This window comes from Anneissia japonica, unplaced genomic scaffold (assembly GCF_011630105.1).
Source record: "Anneissia japonica isolate Jap-2015-1 unplaced genomic scaffold, ASM1163010v1 scaffold2320_len370340_cov150, whole genome shotgun sequence".
Taxonomy (NCBI): Eukaryota; Metazoa; Echinodermata; class Crinoidea; order Comatulida; family Comatulidae; genus Anneissia; species Anneissia japonica.
Genome location: NW_022705529.1, coordinates 1 through 18,799, shown reverse-complemented (window position 1 = coordinate 18,799; position 18,799 = coordinate 1). Strand labels below are relative to the sequence as shown.

Here is an 18,799-nt window from a genome sequence, read left to right as displayed (position 1 = left end):
TAAGCTGCAGATTCAAATATTACATCACACTCCACTGCGGCATTGGTGTCATTTAGACATGTGGAATAGGCTGAGGTTTTGATATCTTAACTGTCATTTTAGGCATTTAACATGAGTTCTTTATAAACCAATATTGTATGTGTGCAAAATGTGTTTAAATTATAAAATATTAATGAAACTTGTAATTTGTATGTGTGCAAACTCTTGTTTTGTTGTTCACTCAGTTTTCAACAAGCCATTAAATAGTATATGAAGGAAGAAAGCTACTTTTGACACCATGGCCTTGTGTGAATTTTTTGTGTCTAGACTCAACCAGCCTCAACACTTCCATGAAAGATTTCTCACTACCATTACAATAAACATAAGGAAAATTGACAAACCCAAATCAAACATTGGATGTCTCAGGAGTCGAGAAGCCGTTGGCCTTGTGTGATTATCTCCAAAACCTTCTATAAGAAAACCCCTGATAGCGGGATCTAAAGATGCTGGAATGTCTTCCACAGGAGGGGGTCTTGTTCCAACCTATTTAGATACACAAACAAAATCATGATATAAAATAGTTACAAACACACACAAACAATTATTGTAATCATATCTCCAAATAAATAATTGTTTTAGCAAGTTTGAAAAAAATGCATCAACACTTACATGATATAAATGCGCATAATATTCTCTTAAACCTGGGAAACGTTTCACCCATGGTGGACTACCAGTGAACAGGTTGATAGCCGAGCAAATTGTACTCCAAACATCGATGGTAGCATTGAATGCTTTAGATCCTGAAAAAAACATACAAGTAAAGAATCAAGGAATCGCGGAATCAAGGAATCTTTATTGTCGATACAATCAAAATTTGGATCCAGGAGCTTATTGTTTAAATATACAAAAGATAAAAGTAAAGAATATATTAAATGTACAGTATATAAGACATTAAACTTCCAATATAAAAAAAACCAAAACAAACAGAACAAATAGAGAATGTGAAAATAAGATAAGTGTAGGTAAGCCGATAAGAAGTTGATTATTGCGAGCAAGATATTGCAAACGGATTGCTTAGTTCCTTATTCAAATTATCAATAAAAATCTGATATCTTGAAATTGTTAAAGTTCATTGGCTCTTCTGTAAACAAACTTACGGCAGACTTCAGGTGCCATAAAATACATTGTTCCTCTTGGGTTTGAAACTAATTGCTGACCATTGTTGTTAAGTTCCATGGCCAAACCCCAGTCAATGAGAACAATATCTTCATCGTACGTCAGTAGAATGTTAGCAGCTGTCAGGAAAAAGAAGATATAATGAAAAATTAAACAAATGTAAGGCAAGGTGTAATGCATGTTATCATGAAGTTAAGAATTTTTAAAAGATGAAAAGAGCGATCTATTTGAAATGTCAATATACTCTCAACCCAACAGTTTGTATCTGAACTATATACATGGCTTACTGCAAATTTATATTATTGTTTATCTGGCAGACCCACTTTTTTAGCATTTTTTAATGGGCCGTAACTTTTAAACAGTTTGTTGGGATAATAATTGAAAAGCAAAATGATCAGTGACAGTTTTACAGATTTAATACTAAGAAAATCCAAAATAATCAATATGAATTTTCTTAATGGGATAATAATAATGTGGAAATTATGAATAGAATTACTGGGACAGTACTCACGTTTTATATCCATGTGGACAATGTTCATGGAGTGGATATATTCCAAGACGCACAGAAGTTGCTTGATCCACTTTACGATATTACGATCGGAGAGTTTAAATTTCATATCAATCATAACAGACAATGGTGTACATTGGATGTATTTACTGAGCATCATGACGGTGTTGTCATGGCGAACAACACCCCACAGAGGTACGATGTATTGGTGCTCTACCCTCATCCAGATAAGGCATTCATTCACCTTAAATTTTTCAAGGGAAACCTGCACAGTACAAAGCATGTGAAACTTTGACAGGATATGAAGTTAAACAGAATGTCAATCAAACTTATTAACTGACAACAGAGCAATCATAAAAGGTCCATTAATATGCGTACATAAATACGTAAATGAAAAAGTGAGGTTGTTCCGTAAAATATGTAGGTATAGAACATACATGAATATAATTGTACCTTAAAGTTAAATTTTGAAATGAACAAGACACGAAAGCATTGTTTAATTTTTGGTCAACTTTTTTGACATTGAAGCTTAGGCCACCAGCAACCTTCCCCATACTGGTTCTTAGTGTTAGCTAGCGCTACTTTTAACATTGTCTACCAAGAACTAATATTAGTATTATTATTTATATCAGTTATTCATATATGTTACCCATCAACTAGACATTATGCAAGGCACTGACCTCTATGGGCCTGTTCGAGCGAAAAACGCAAACCGTATTCAGGTGAATTCACCGGTTAATCACGCCGAGCACACAGCGGGTGGTCCACCGTTCGAGCAAATTTTAGCTCATGTCGAATACCGTGTAACGAAACTATTCCGGAAGTAATTTTGTAAGGTCATTCAGAAATACCAATCCCATCAACCCATTCTTTGTTTACTTTTGCTTGTTTAAACGATACGCGGGAACGATTTGTATTCAAGTTTAATTCTCTGAATACTGTACTGTAATGGTAATTTTACAAATTGAACGTGTAGCTATGCTACTAGCCACCATTATGGCTACAATGATGCGATGTTATGTGGATGGATTTACTGTCCAATCCAACTTTGATTTCGCCGTGAACATGAGGAGGCGAAGAAGAGCGCGACGACAGCGAGTACTTGCTGTGGACGAACCATTTGGCAAAGCAATTAAGGTTGATTTATCATCGTCTCCGGCTCCAAGGCCAACTCATACACGGAATTCTACCCAGCAATTTGGTGGTCAAAATTGTCGCGGATAATCCAGATGGTAAGGTAATTAGGCGCGTGTCCAAGCGGTTTTAGAAAGTGTGTACTGGTGAATTAACTGGAAAATCGCACGGATATTTTTTTATGAATCGCACTCAACTTTTAGGTTTACCCAATAAATCTTTGTTTTATCAAATACACCTTCAATATTCATCAAAACAACACACATAGTGGTTTAAATACATGCCACTCAGTACTCATTTCACTTAAGAAGGCACTTACCTACCAGTGTATACAAAGCAAATTATAAACATGAATGCATACATACAGTAAATACATACAAGGTGAGTGCAACGCCTACTGGCACTTCTTGTTCCAGGTAGTATTTTCGAATAATTTCTTTCTTTCTTTGTTTATTTATTTTTGGGATTATTTTTGTTGATTAGAAAGCAAGTTATTTAACTCCACTTAATTATAAAGTGCTAATAAAAAAAACTTACAAACTTGCAAACAAAATCTTCCTTTGTTCCTTCATCAAAACATAAATAGACGATCCCAAAACCACCAGAGCCAAGGCAACATACTTTACAAAATTCTCTACCTGGTCTATAATAGCAATTACTTGGAGTTAATTCCTGTGGGATAGAAGAATATAACAAACCATTTATTTGTTCATTCAATCATTCATTTCATTTATGCATCCATCCATTATTTCTTAATGGCCAAATAAAACATAGCTTAAAAAAAATTAATAATATAATACATTTTGTCTTTCTTGTCCTCTTTCAAATTAACTTGCAAACAAAATGTTCTCCGTTTCTTCATCAAAACATAAAGAGACGTCTCCAAAACTACCAGAGCCAAGGCGATGTATTTTATAAAATTCTCTACCTGGTCTATAATAGCAATATAACTTGAAGTTAATTCCTGTGGGATAGTAGAATATAACAACCATTTATTTGTTCATTAAATCATTCATTTCATTTATGCACCTATCCATTAATTCTTTCAATTATTCTCTTTTATACCTATGATGGCCAAATAAAAAATCTATAAAAAAAAAAAAAAGGCTTCAAAACTTGATGCAGTAGCTAGGTCATGAACCAGGGTCTACATTATGAATAGCAGTAATCTAATCACTTAGCCAAATGCTCTATTCTTCTGGTTTCATATATTATTCAAAAGTTATCATTTTATCAAGAGATAATTTTTCAATTACATATTATTATTATTAAATAATGAAAACCTTACTTTATTAAAGATAACGCCATCATTGATTTCACCATCAGTTGCATCATGGTTGTGATTCCAATCACAAATTTTGTTACGGCATGTTTCCTGATCGCCATAAATAACACCTGCTGGTCGACGGTTCAACACATGACCACCTCTAGGACCGGGGAATATACCATTTCCCACTGGGTCGATGTCTGGGGAAGGAGTAGTTTCCATAGCCATAGCTTTATTGCTACTCTCTGCTTCTTTGAACTTTTTCTTGGGTCGGGCCCCCTGACCACTGCTGAAACGCATTCCCTTGAGATCTTCACAACATGCTTCCATCTGTAGTTTCTTCTCTGGAAGATTCTTTAATAGCCATTTTAATATAGTTAGGTACCTTTCTTCCTTGTCTACAAGATAAAAAGAAAATATACATTACAATGCAATAACAATTAATAGTTTTACTTAAGAAATTGATTTTACACTTTCAGTCTATCTATTGATTTTTTTTAAGTACTTGTGACACAAGATCACAGAAGAGCTGTACACTCGCATCACCAGGTCTCTAGAAACAGGGCCAAATAGGCCATACAACATTTAATTTGAGTCATAAACATGAAGTACTCCAATTAATCTTGCAATTTTTGGATTTGATATTCAACTCTAAACCATAAAATGTAGTCATTTTATGAAGGCCATTCTATGAGGGACAGTTGATGTGAATAAATATTGTTTATTTATAAAACTATCATCTATAAGTGGGGGAGCCGTTTCTACATATATAGTTTAATTTCAGGTGACTTATCTATTGATAGCATACCAAAACAATACCTAGAATGTCTTGGGTTTGAATCCTGATGGTGACAAATATGTGTTCATTAAATCAGAAAACCAATATGAATACTGCAGAAATAGTGTCAACATGTCAGAGTAATATTTTAGATGACTTGAAAAATAAACCTTACTTCTTGCTCTTTTATAATCCTTGTAAAATGGGAAAGCATCTGGTGTACTTGACACAAGATATTCAAAAGCATGCAAGATCAAAAGGCAATCCTCGCATGCAGTGCGTCCCAGATGACATTGCCGTAAATGCTTCAGAAAGGAGTCGCCTCGTCTGGTAAATTCTGTTTGCTGATTACATACACCATTTTTAGGATCTCTTAGATTTTCCATAACTGCCTTCAGACACTTCGAAATGTAGGCCGGACTCTGTAAAATAAAATGGTATGTTAATGACTAATTACCATTAAATTATTTAATGATGAAAATGAATTGTTAAACCATAGTAAAGGTGTTTTTTAGGTACCTAATGATAATCTAGTAACTATGTAATATACTTAAGTTTACCAATTATTATCATTAAAATAAATATCACTATACAATATAATATTATAAAACAATCAATAATCATTTAAAACCAAACTTCTAGTAAAAGCTAAAAAAAATACTTATACACATCTAGACCCACTTACATTAAGATTCTCCTGCTGCTGTTCCTTGTCCTCATCCTTTTCCTCTCTGTAATCCTCTTCCACCTTTTCCTCTGCGTCTTTCTCATTTCCCTCCACCTTTTCATCTGTGTCTTTCATCGCCTCCTCCTCCTCTTTTAACTCCTCCTCCTCTCCTTGTGTAGAAGATTGGCCTTTTCTTCCATCTCCATCACCTCTTCTCCGTCCACCGTCTTCATCACCTCTCCGTTCATCACCAGCATCTCCAGAACTACTAACATCACTAGAATCCCCACCAGTGGTAGGCTGCTTTGGTTTCATAATAAATCAAATGAGATGTGTAAATTTCAACAAGATATAAAATGCATAGGGCCAACTAAAGAAAATAGATTTCGATTTGAGAAAGTAGAATTTGAACGTATAACGAATTCACTCATTCATAACTGTGCGAGTTCTTTGTTCTACTGTAAATCAATTTTGATTTTTGACGATGCATACACGGAGAACTGGAAGACCGACACACTAATGTTTAATTGTACAATCCTTGTTCTCTCTGAACTTAGATTCCGCCAACAACCATTTTAGATTTCAGAAGAGAAGATAGCGCACAACGTTCAGACATGCCAGTTAAATAAACCTGACATCATTATGTTGTACATCGTCACAATCAAAAGCTCCCTAACATAATCCTCTGTGACTCATTAAGCAAGCAAGGACAAAATTAACTATATACTTTTAAAACAATATTAAATATTTTTATTAAATGGGAAAAAAAAACAACCTCCTGTTGTTGTTGCTTCTGCTGTTTTTGTTGTTGGGAACTTTTTCCTTTTGAATTCTGAGAAGAACCTCCGGGAACCTTTCTTCCATCATTGGGTTCTTTGCTTTTCGGTACTGCTGGCTTTTTCTCACTGCATTCTGGCTCATCTAAGTGAACAGCCAACTCACTCGCTTTTTCTGGTTGCTCCCCGTCATTAAATGAATCTTCAGTAGTTGTAACCGGCTCCCCAAAACAAACGTTGATTAGATTGTCATCACTAAATATGTAGAACGTCCCATTGAATCTGAAATGGACTTTCTCTGGTTCTGTAAACTCTTCTTTGCTTCCTTTACACTTGACACCAATGTCTACCACCGAAGACTTCCCATCTCCAATTCTACAGTCATAACACTCTTCTTGACTTTGAGACTGACAGTGGTCTACTTGCTGGTCACCTGGCATAGCAGGCATATTCTACCAAAAGAAACAAGTAAAGCAAAATTAACAAGGGTATAAATAACCCATACTCCGAGAATAAGACTTGAGGCATGGGTATGAAAGTCACTGAAAATTGGTAGGTGGGTTTATACTCAAAAATTGCCCCGACATGTCATGCCCGAAAGTGCATTATCACATTCTTTAATATAAAATCACATTGGACAGCGAACAGCACAGCGTGTGCCTGGATTAAGGTTTCAAACCAAAAAGTAATGACTACATGTCCACACACAATAAATTCAATCTAACTTATTTTTTTCAATGACCTGAGACATTTCCTTGACTTTTTCCAGCATTACCATAATGTCTCTAATAAACGACTTATTCTTTTTTATCATTTGCCAATGAATATTTCATGAGTGCCCAACCTATTTAAACAGAGATAAACAGAGGTTTCTTACATTTAGAATGGGTATCAATTATTTACAAATATTAAAATTATGAAAATTCAACTTTAGTGGCCGATTACAAACAACTGCAAATGCCTGTAATGCAACGCATTATATAAGGCAGCCTGCCTAGGGAAATCTCCATTCCTCTCGCGTAACATAAACGGCTGTATATAAGTTATAAGTCTGTTAAATTTTCCAACCGTGTGGGTTGGAAAATAAGTTTTATTTAAATTTGATTAATAAAATACTTAGTGAGCATATGTATGTTATTCAATCAATCATTCTATTATGATGGTGGCTAATAAAAGGCGATATTAAGCTAAACATATTGGTAATTCTAGGCCTATACTTGGCCTAAATCATCACTACTATACTAACTGTTTGAAGCATGCAACCATCATGCACCACGTTGTAAACAAAACAGAACGGAGTAATACCATGTTATACAATGTTTATTAAGCATGGGCAGTTTTATAGATGACGTATGCCTTTCTACAGTTAAATTCCAGTAAAAAAGTATAACTTCAAGAAAACTTAGTATTTTTATAGGACACAATAATTTGTTTTTATTCCAAAACCATAACACTGCACAGCCACCCGGCAACCGAACGCAAGTTTAAACCAGTTCACCAACTGCCATGTGCATTTTGTCAACGTTCGTCAAGCTGCTCACGTGATATTGAGCACTGAAAAAATATCGTTTGATGTAGTCGTGAGCGAAGCGAGTTCAAACAGGAACGTTTCAAATGTTGTTAATGACTGAATGTAATATGAAAATAATAACCAAAACCATAGCTTGAATGTCGTAGAAAATGTAGGAATTCTTTCAGCACTGTAGCGAGTATAATTACAAATACTACAGTAGGCCAGAAAACCAGTCCTACCTTAAGCTAATTAATATTATGTTATATTCAGAGATTAAGATACTTATTCACTTCTCTATTACCCATTCATACCTGTAAGCGCCTGAAAGGCTCGATGATTATCATAATTTATTAATTAACAATAATTTTAAAAAAAATATGGTTTGGTGTTGCGCTTATTCGAGAGCGGCGCTTATTCAAGAGCGGTGGTTATTCAAGAGCGGCGGTTATTCAAGAATTTACGGTAAACTGGTCTACCAAAAAAAGAAAATTTAACCATATATATTTTTTTGTATACTAGTAATTAATGCCTTTTTAATCTTTAGTCTAAGATACAGCTAGTTTTTCCATACAAAATAAGAATAAAACAGGATAAGCATTAAAATGTGAAAAATAAAAGAGCATTTAATGTTAACAGTCAGTTTATGAAAAAATCAAATCGTTTTACATTAATTTTGCAATAAAAATTAATTAATTTTTGTAAAAAAACAAATATTTGCCATAATTCATCAGATTTAATGAGTGAATGAACATTCCTTCTATTCATTAAAAAAAATCATCAGTCATTTTAATGTTTCACTATTTAAAAAAAATTTAAAATGCTTGCCTGTATAAGGTATAAATCCAAACTAAATGTTCATAAAAAATGGCAGTTGATGAAAAGATATTATTAGTATTGTTGAAGTGTTATGTGTTAGGTGAGTGGCGTAATATCTCCAATAAAATGCCAAACAATTGTTGCACCCATGTATAAACAAAAAATAACCTATGGGTTGGAAATTTCTGCGAAATATTTTGCAAAACAAAAACTTACAATTAGCATATCAATTCATCTAATCTTTGTTCAACTGTCTATTGACTTTACTATTGACATCATTCATGATATTGAGTTATGCTGTCTACCATGGAATGGAAACATAACTTGAAAGAACTCTACTTTTTTTAAATGAGATAAAAATGAATGCAACACCGACCTACAAAAATGAACTCGTAAATTAACTCAAAATCTGCTACTACCAGTTAATAAATGTATCAATTGACTCTTTAAAACAAAATGGCTACCATACTATAGGGTATAGTTTACAACATACTAAACGACAAACGGCAAAGGTCATGAAACAGGTGCCTTTGTTGCACACATTAATGTACTTTTAGAAACCTGTTGAAAATCACATACCATAAGCCACAAATTATTAAATAAAAAATAAACAATAAATATAAATATATTTATTATAAATATATAATTAACTTAAATATGTTTTTTTGCAAAGATAGGTTGATTGTTTGTAGTGACTGGTGGCACATTGCATCACTCAAAGCATTAGCTCAACCCGCCCTCGATAAACTTATGTTACGTTATCTCACTATATTAATTTGATTAACACATTATCAAGAATAATTACTGAGTGTTTAACACTGGTGTCCTTGGCTTCAATTATAGGTAAACGGATTAGTTGCCTTTTTTATGAGGTTTTAATTGTCCTTTACCGCCGGAAGTGCGGTATTCTAACGTTAGTTTAAGGAGGGCTGGTCGGCCTAATGGGCCTAGGCTAGGTCGTGATTAGCAACCACAAATGGGAAACTTGCTGCTTGGTACTGCAGAAGCAGTCATGACAACCGTCAAAGTAGGCCTAATTGAAAACCTTAGAAATACAAAATAAAATTAAGTTTTTAAAATGTCTACAGCGTCCTACCTTTGTCAAATTGTACTGAAAAAATGTACGTTTCCAAAATCCAGAAAATGCTGTAAACTATAAAATACTTTCAGATCCACAAAACTAAGAGTACAGTAAATGGATGTAAGCTGTCGAATAGCCAATAAATCTGCCAATATACAGTATAACAGACTTTTCAATGCTGAATATACACAAAAAAAGTGTAAAAAAAAATCCTCTTCAATAATCGTCTACCGTCCTATTCTATGCACAGTGACAAAATGGCGACCTGTTCACTCTCACTGTGCTATAAATGCATTGTGAGATAGGTACGTCACACTTAGTACACACTGTACTTCCTGTTTACCATCAGACTGTTAACAATGTATTTTAATTTTTAAAGTTTAGCCACCACTGATGCAGTGTTGCATTAAGGAATGAAATGTACAGAAAAAGGGTTCAATTTAAAATTAGAAATGTACTTTACCAAACAAGCATGATCACAGTACTTTATTCTACTATTATATTTCAATATACTTTTAATTTTGTAATGAAATTTATAGCAGTCTAATAAAATATCTTGAAATAATAAATATTTATGTATATATTTAGCAATCATGAAAATAGTCTCATTCTTTTACATTATTTTGATTCATTCATTTCATTCATCATTTATTTTCTTATTGCTTAATCAGGACAAACCAATATTCCTTCTTAATTGAAAAAAAAAAACACATGTGACATGCCTCTAAATATGCAGTCCATCACGTATGTAAAATTCAGTAGAGCACTAAATTGCTCTCCTCGGATTACTAAGGAAAAATTTCACAGCGTTGAATAGACCCCCCACCAGGGATGGCCCCCGGGGGGGGGGTCGGGGGGCGGGGGGGGGGGGGGGGGGGGTGAATCGAGAGACAACACTACCCTAGGGGATCTGGCATTCCCCCATGGAAACTTTGTTTTCTAGACACCCGGAAATAACTTCTGAGGTATTTTGGGCGATTCCCCTACCCCTACTAGCCCCCCGTGGAAATTTTGTTTGTTTTCTAGATGCCCGGAAATAACTTCTGAGGCATTTTGGCCGATCAATAATCTGGGGGGGGGGGGAACAATTATTAAAAAACAAACAACTGGAAATACTTGTATTCTCCAGGAAAACTCTCATCACTCCCCAATTTTTTTAGTAGACGTCCATATATTTTCTGTGTTAAATTTCCGACCGTGTGGGTTTCAACAATCATTTTAGTTAAAGTCTATTCAAATTTAAATATTAATTTAATATACCAGAATATATTTATTTATTTACTTTGAGAACATAGGCCTTTGGAATGGCGGCACACACAAGAGTGGTGCATTCAGCTTAAATTACAAAAATATAAGAATTAACTAAAGAGGGAGCACACTTATACATAATCGTTGATAAAATATGCATACAGTATATTATAAACACGGAAAAAAACTGTACATACAAAATAAGACTACAAATTACTTAAAAAAAACTCATGATGTTTTTATAGCACACATTACTTTCACAAGATTTTATTCTGAAATTATAACAGTAAACACTGCATAGCGGTATAATTCTTTCTATAACGTTACTAGCCTCCTGACAACCAGACGTCGTACAGCGAGTTTACAACCATGTGCGTTTTTGACGATGTTCATGAAGCTACTCACGTGACTTCGAGGATGGGGAAAAAATTGTTTGTTATTGTTTTGAGCGAACCGGGTTCAAACACGTTCAATGTGAACATTGTTTACGAATGAACTCAATGAAAAATATTTATTTAAACAACCCAAACCATTGCTTGAATGTCGTAGGAATCCTTGTCGCACTGTAGTGAGTATAATTACTATACTAGGCCAGCAAACCTAGGCTAATTAATTTGGGTAGCTGAAGACAATGGTCAACATTTTATCAAATTATTATTTTTTTTTTTTTAATTGTTTTGTTTGGATGTTTTCACGAAAATTTTCTGATTTTTAATGTGTTTATTTTAACACTTTCTGTATTTATTGTCTTTTTTGAGACCCAGAGCTATCTTACGACTCTCTGAAATGTCTCCCAACCTATGGGTTGACGACCGTAGTACTGAGTGTAAAGTAACGCCTGTGCCCGGGAATATATCCTCCGTTAAAATTAGGCAGGCTAGAAATCCAACTGCACATTATTTAGAAAACAAGGGCCGATTTCTGTGCAGATTTTGCCGAAAATTAGCCTTTCTTTGACCGGGTAGCTCAGACAGGAAGAGACCCTTAGGAAAGAAGCAAGTTACTGTGGAGCTAGTCCACAACTCAAATGCTTTGAGACTTGTATAAAGCACTACAGTATGTAAATCGAACTATAACATTACATCTGAATATACATATGCTAAGTTACGGTTTTGCCACCTATTCTCCTAGCGATTTTCAGTGAAATTCAGCTAGTTTTTGAGTTGAGGTATCATCTACCGAACCTTTACAGAATATGGCGTTGTTGAGGGGCCTGTCTAGGCCTATGTGTACTTTCATTTTATATTATATTTTATTCATTCACACAAGATTGGAACGGATTTCATTCATTCATACATTTCATTGCTATTTTATATACCGCGTTATTGACAAATTGGTTTATGGAGAAATCGGCAAATAAACCAAAACGGCAATAATTCAAAACGACAATGACCAAAATGGCAACACTTTTGACCAGAACGGCAATAGACCAAAACGGCAATAAGTCAAAACGGCAATAAGTCAAAATGGCAAGACCAAAACGATGCTAAACAATTTATGTCATAAAAGTAAAACGCGAAAAAGTAAACTAATTATATACATGAAAGTGTACTACGATTAAATATTGTAAAAATGAGGCAAATAGCAGCAGCAGCAATAATATCATTATGATAATAATAAAGATAATAATAATTATAATAATAATAATAGTCATACAAATTCAATATTAAAAACATTGGGGTGGGAGGAACAATATAAAAGTAGTAAAACTTTTTAAAAATAAAACTTTCAAAATACTCCAGACAAAATGAGGCTAAACAATTATTGTCATAAAAGTTTTAAAATGTGAAAAAATAATAATAAACATTTAAAGTGGGAAAAAGAGCCCATGGCCATATTCGATTTGCCTTTCAAAACAATTCTGAAAATTATAACTGCGGCCAGCACCCGCTGGCGCTTCGTAGTCTTTGCATAGATTTTGCTCCTTTGCCGTTTTGGTACTTGCCAATTGCCGTTTTGTTTCATTGCTGTTTTGGTTTTATTGCCGTTTTGGTCAGTGCCGTTTTGGTTTATTGCCGTTTTGACCTGCTACCGCCAAATTTTATCACATTGATCACGGGTGCACTGGATGGCAGAGCCAAGAGCCCTGGGGCAAAGAAAGGCAAGTTGCCCTAGCCTAGTATCTAGCTAGGCCAAGGCCTAGCTAGGCCCGGGGAGGAGCATGAAAAGTGGGAGCCTACCGCTCTAGAAAGATTTTACTGCCCATTTTAAAGTATAACTTAAAAATACGCTATTTTGAGTACTCACCAGAAATGAAATGACGTAGGCCTAGTAGTAGTAGTACTAGGCCTAGCATGGAGGTCCATGGGCCTAGTAAATATTCTGCACACTAAATAATAAGTTACAGATTTCTCAACTTAGTAAAATGCATTTCCGCCATGTCTTCTAGAATCTGAGTTTCCGTAGTAAATAAAAATATTCCGTAGCACCTGATGATTCATAGCCTAGGCCCTAGGGCACTTTTTTGGGTTTTACAATAATTTATCAGCAATCTGACAAATCTAGGCTAGGCTAGGCGGCCTAGGCCACGGTCCATAGGTAGCTGAACATGAGGAACGATGTAGCCAAACTTGATGAAAAAAATCATGTCTTGTACTTTCAACATGATGTCTATATTTCTGGTTCTAGACTAAAGATAGTGTCTTTCGTTTATTTCCGTAAACGCCCATAATTAGGCAATACTTCCGTAGCAACTACGGACGGTCCGTAAAACTTGTGCAGTCTGAAGTTATCAAACTTCAAATTCCAGGCTCCAGGTGTTCTAACACACGTGTTTTGTTTATTTGTACTTAGCAATTATCCTAGAAGACGACAGGAAAGAGGCCACTCAATAGTGCCACAGATGGCACAATATCTACTGGTGAGCCAAGAAATATACAAGAGAATCAACTATATCAAAAATAATTAAATAGTTTTTTTTGTTTTTTTTTATATATTCTCTACCAATGATTTTTAATTTATGTGAGTAGCCCCACCTTTATTCCTAATTCAAATCTTATTTTTTATCATGTTTCTTTTTCATTTTCACATTATCATAAATAATAATTTCAGTTCATATAAGTCTCATGTTTTTTTCTCATTTTTACTTTTGATTCAAAATAGTGACTGTATACTATTATCACATTAATTAATGAGTAATTAAAGTAACATTGGCATTCAGCTGCATTTCATTAATATAATTTTCTTTAATACCATATTTATTTGATTAAACACACCCAGGGCATCTATTGTTACGAAGGGCCCACCTCCCACCCCCCCCCCCCCCTTTTTTTTTTTTCAGATTAGTCATTTAGGGGGATGTTTATTCGAGGAAAAAATATACGGCCCATGGTGGTTATTGGAGGGAGGCATTTTTCAAAATGAGGCTCTGGAGGGGGAGTCTATTTGAGGGGGTGTATAGTCAAAGGGGGCGTTAATTCGAATAAATACGGTATTTCAACTAAATTGAAAGTATCATTGAAAACAACACTGTCAACAGTGTAATGTAATCCCTATCTTCTTCAAATTAAGTTTAATGGGGTTTTTTTTTCCTTTTAAAGGTCGTTCTATATAATATAATATATACACTACATATGCTTTGAAAATTATAGTGATATGATTATGGCTAACAAATTTGAATACAATAAGCAGTTGATACAGTGTCTTAATAATACAGTAAAGGTAAAATTAAAAACTATAACTGAATCGATTTCATTTAATTGCGTCTGCCGACAACCGCCGGATGCAGTGGCTTCCCGGATTAAGACCAATTTGAGAACTGTCAATGAATTACAGTATGCATCTTGTAAATTGAATAATGATATACAATTATCACAGGATTACTATACAAAAAAAAAAACATAATTGAACACATTTCTGCTTGTATTTCAACCAAAAAGAATGAGTTGCTGTACTACTCCCGGCCTAAGACCAATTTGAGAACTGTCAATGAATTACAGTATGCATCTTGTAGAATGAATAATGATATACAATTATCACAGGATTACTATACAAAAAAAAAAACATAATTGAACACATTTCTGCTTGTATTTCAACCAAAAAGAATGAGTTGCTGTACTACTCCCGGCTTAAGACCAATTTGAGAACTGTCAATGAATTACAGTATGCATCTTGTAAATTGACTAATGATATACAATTATCACAGGATTACTGTACAAAAAAAAAAAAAAAAACATAATTGAACACATTTCTGCTTGTATTTCAACCAAAAAGAATGAGTTGCTGTACTACTGTGATCAAAATTAAAATTTATATCTAAATTGCTTTTACATGTAAATGTAAATTGAATTAAAATTGTACAACCGATTTCAACAATATCTGTTCATTTTTAGGAATAAATTCATACACATTCTGACTTCACTTATGCTTGGGTACCAATTATTGTATGTTAAGAATAAGCAATTAATTTACAATGTCATTACCAATTACAGTTAAAGTATTGTTGAGGATTTTGATCTATCATCAATGATACATAGATCTAAAGTGGCATGCCTACATGTATGCTAACATTAATCCATTAAGTACCAGAGATTTTTATTTTAATCCGGTTTCTTTATACAAACATAAATGCATTTACCTGTAGCGTGACTTAATTTGTGGGAGTGTAATTTCAGTGGAAAGTGGACCCTTTGGCTTGCATGATCTTCGATACACTGGAGAACACTGTAAATATATCTACGAATATCAATATTTTCGTTTTTAAATGCGGACCTTCTCCAGTTTTTGGGCGTTTCGTCGTAACTCGGATTACACACTCAGAGTACATGGATTATACACTGTATAGCAGTTTGTAATTTAAGTACAGAAATTCACATTCAAAAGGAATACATAGACAAAACAGTTAAACTTTCCTGTGATGTATGAGAAACCAATCTCTTTTTTTTTTTTGTTAAATGTTTTAAATTACTATAGTTCTTCGGGTATAGGCAGTAAAGTATTGGGTGGAAGTATACCCCATCCCAAGATGGCCTTTTACTCAGTGAACTACGGTAAATGTTTGTTTTGTTGTTCAATGTTTCTCCCCTTCTAATTGCTTTTGTTCTATTGGTCTTAAAAACGCGAAGTGCTGAAAGACCTTTTAAAGGAAAAATCAATGAACGTAATTCTGTCTTTTCTATAGAAAAATGTATACAATGTACAGTTGAACTTGCCTAATTCGAATCCAAAATGCCACTGAAATATTGTTGAACTTTAATAAAGTTCAACTTACAGATTGTTAATTAATGGAAAACACAATAATTTGGTATGTAAAATATGATCATATTAGAAATTATTTGACTTAGGCACAGTCGACTTAGGCAAGTTTAACTGTATCATGAAAGCAGCAATACTACCATACAAAGATATTTTTTTAAAAATATCATTTATTTAAATTTTATGCTCAGGGCCAAGGATATGCAAAAAGCGAACTTAGTAAAGTGATTAAAATCACTTTACTAAGTGGCAATCCTTTTCACATGACAAACACATAAACAAGATGCTCTACATAAGTCTCATTATTAGGATTATGGAGTGGAGCTTGCTTGGTCATGAGAAAACATCCTGTTACAGAGGCAGGAATTGAACCCAGGACCCTAATCTTGACCACCAAGGAGGTTCTACCCCTCAAATTAAAGACCAATTTTGAGTCTGGGGTTTACATGGTTTTTAGCAGCTTTGGTCTCTAATTAGAATAATAAAGATAAAAGACATCGGTTAATTTGGGAACACAGGAATGTGGTCTTTAATTGGTCTTTAATTGAAAGGGTCTTATATTAGAGGGAGACCTTTATTCAACTCCACTTGTCATCTTCACCATACACTTAATATTTATCTTCCAAACCATCAGGCGTAATGCACCACTGCCATTCACCGTCTTGGCTTGCCTCCACTACCACGATTGCACAAGTTGGATCTACTTTGGCGTACACGTCAAAGGTATTCCCTGCCTGGTCTTGTAGTATAAACTTTGCATTTGGTTTATCCTTTTTATCAAATATATCGAAGACCTGTGAAAGAACAAGACATAATTGTTTTCGTGTTGTCTTTTTCTCTGCTAGGATTAGTTTGGATTGGATTAATTCGGTATAAAATACAAGAAGGATGAACTATGAAAGTCAGAAGACTTATTTGGGGTGTTTCTGGTAGTGACTAAAGCCAGGCACTCACTGCAGTGCATGGCGGTTGGACGACCGTCAGCTGACAAATCCAACTGTAATCCCTTTGAGTACTGGATGAAGCAATGCCGACTCAAACTGCCGATTGTTGATGGCAGTCTGAATGGATCATCATTAACAACGATCTGTTGCGCAGCAATCTGTTGCGCAGCAATCTGTTGCGCGCTTTGTGGCGTTGCATTCTCCAACAACCTTTTGGCGCAGTGAGCATCAGGCTTAGAGACAATACCTAATCTTTTTCGAAGAGTGCAATATGTTTGTTAACATGGTCAATAGTGAACACAAGACCAACTGCTTAAACATCTCCACAGACAATGTACAGTACTTTCAAAACTTGCTTTCTTCAGAATTGGTAAGAAACCCAACACAAAACTAAGCAGTTGTTTAACTTTAGAGGTAATTTTTATCTAAAATATGTTTTCAGATACATTAATTTGAAAATGACCTTACTTCAGTTGTACTTGATTCAGCTTTCTCATATATATCTACAAGTTATTTGTTATGCTTAGTACCACCATACTCATTTTGTGATTACATTTAACAAATATTATAAGAAATATTTGACTAACTATAATAGATCATACCTTAGAGCTTATGCCTTTTGCAAGCTCCCCATACGTCATTGTAGCAAAATTAACAACTCGGACTTGTTCATCAAACACTTGTATGTTAATGTAAGTACCTAATAAAAAAGAAAATAGTTTTTTTTATTAAATTATATATGATGCATGTCTTTAAAGCAAAATTGGTAGCCTATAATCTGGTTTTGAATGTCTAATTGCTAAGATGTTTTCTATAATTATATATTGAATTCCTGGTTACTATGGAAACAAAGTTGTGATTTATTGGTACCAATGTGCATTCCTTCAAAATATTTTACCTGAAGAATTTCTGCTGCTTTGTGATTCTGTTCTGCTACGTGGAACAGGTTCTCTTATACCTTGGGTGGTAAGGTTTCCTACTTCGTTTCCTGACGCTGTTCCGATTCCAGAGGTGGTATTTTCAATCTAAAAAAGTTATATAAACAATATAAACCTTAGTTTATGGAAGGCAACTATAGTAATCTTCAGGAATGAAAATCTCACATGGGAGGTGACTATATATAACTGTCTTCAGGAAACTATAAGAAACCATAAACTTTCTTGGGGGAAAAAAAAAATTATTACAATTACAATGATGGCGACGATTAGGATGGTGATTTTTGGAGCCAGGATAAAAATGATGATGGTAATGAAGATGGTGGCTGAAAAAAAGTTGAATTGATTAAAAGTAATAAGGAGTATACTTAAAATGGGATTATGATTGTGAACAACAATAATAATTATGATAATGAATGAAGGTATGATAATGAGAATAAATCAGGCTATGACATTAGAATGGGATAAACAAATGAATACATAATAAATTACCTTCAGCTGTTCAGCTTGAAAAGGGATTGATTGGAAATCTAATTCTGTAAAAAAAAAAAACATCCACCAAGTCTAGAGTAAAATTATGGTTCATGTTGTATATTTCAGATGTGATGTCCAAAAAAGAAAACAAAAAACCATCAACCAACTGATACTAAAATTTAGGATGCTTTTGTAGTTTCTAAACATTCTGAAAAACTTATATTGGGTTTCTAAAGCGCAAATGGGCATGATAGTTTATTCCTATAACTGTAGCTGGCAGGTTGGCCTGTTATTTTGATGGAGAGAAAAT

The 18,799-nt window shown here is 34.2% G+C and overlaps 3 protein-coding genes across 3 annotated transcripts; all 3 read right to left on the bottom strand.

Annotated features, from left to right (window-relative positions):
* Positions 1-1,101: 1,101 nt before the first annotated feature.
* On the bottom strand, positions 1,102-1,946 carry LOC117105609 (serine/threonine-protein kinase Chk1-like). Its single transcript, XM_033246785.1, has 2 exons — positions 1,667-1,946; positions 1,102-1,274 (listed from the first exon to the last, which is right to left on the bottom strand). Exons 1-2 carry the CDS (start codon positions 1,944-1,946, stop codon positions 1,102-1,104), a joined length of 453 nt encoding a protein of 150 aa, XP_033102676.1.
* Positions 1,947-3,739: 1,793 nt separating this feature from the next.
* On the bottom strand, positions 3,740-6,734 carry LOC117105622. The gene is made up of 4 exons (XM_033246797.1): positions 6,399-6,734; positions 5,528-5,809; positions 5,018-5,264; positions 3,740-4,462 (listed from the first exon to the last, which is right to left on the bottom strand). The coding sequence occupies exons 1-4, from the start codon at positions 6,732-6,734 to the stop codon at positions 4,050-4,052; spliced, it is 1,278 nt and encodes a 425-aa protein (XP_033102688.1). The 3' UTR covers positions 3,740-4,049.
* A 9,084-nt stretch (positions 6,735-15,818) lies between these two features.
* Positions 15,819-18,760, bottom strand: LOC117105617. The gene is made up of 4 exons (XM_033246793.1): positions 18,508-18,760; positions 17,979-18,105; positions 17,683-17,780; positions 15,819-16,930 (listed from the first exon to the last, which is right to left on the bottom strand). Exons 1-4 carry the CDS (start codon positions 18,568-18,570, stop codon positions 16,745-16,747), a joined length of 474 nt encoding a protein of 157 aa, XP_033102684.1. The 5' UTR covers positions 18,571-18,760; the 3' UTR covers positions 15,819-16,744.
* Between the last annotated feature and the right edge of the window lie 39 nt (positions 18,761-18,799).

Coding starts and splice junctions, on each gene's coding strand:
- LOC117105609 (XM_033246785.1), bottom strand. CDS start 1,946: ATGCTTTGTACTGTGCAGGTTTCCCTTGAAAAATTTAAGGTGAATGAA. Junction 1,275..1,666: donor TGTCCACATGGATATAAAAC/GTGAGTACTGTC, acceptor TTTTCCTGACAG/CTGCTAACATTCTACTGACG.
- LOC117105622 (XM_033246797.1), bottom strand. CDS start 6,734: ATGCCTGCTATGCCAGGTGACCAGCAAGTAGACCACTGTCAGTCTCAA. Junction 5,810..6,398: donor GCAGTGAGAAAAAGCCAGCA/GTACCGAAAAGC, acceptor AAACCAAAGCAG/CCTACCACTGGTGGGGATTC. Junction 4,463..5,017: donor GGATTATAAAAGAGCAAGAA/GTAAGGTTTATT, acceptor TTTATCTTGTAG/ACAAGGAAGAAAGGTACCTA.
- LOC117105617 (XM_033246793.1), bottom strand. CDS start 18,570: ATGTTTTTTTTTTTTACAGAATTAGATTTCCAATCAATCCCTTTTCAA. Junction 17,781..17,978: donor AAGCAGCAGAAATTCTTCAG/GTAAAATATTTT, acceptor CTTTTTTATTAG/GTACTTACATTAACATACAA. Junction 16,931..17,682: donor CAAAAGGCATAAGCTCTAAG/GTATGATCTATT, acceptor GTTCTTTCACAG/GTCTTCGATATATTTGATAA.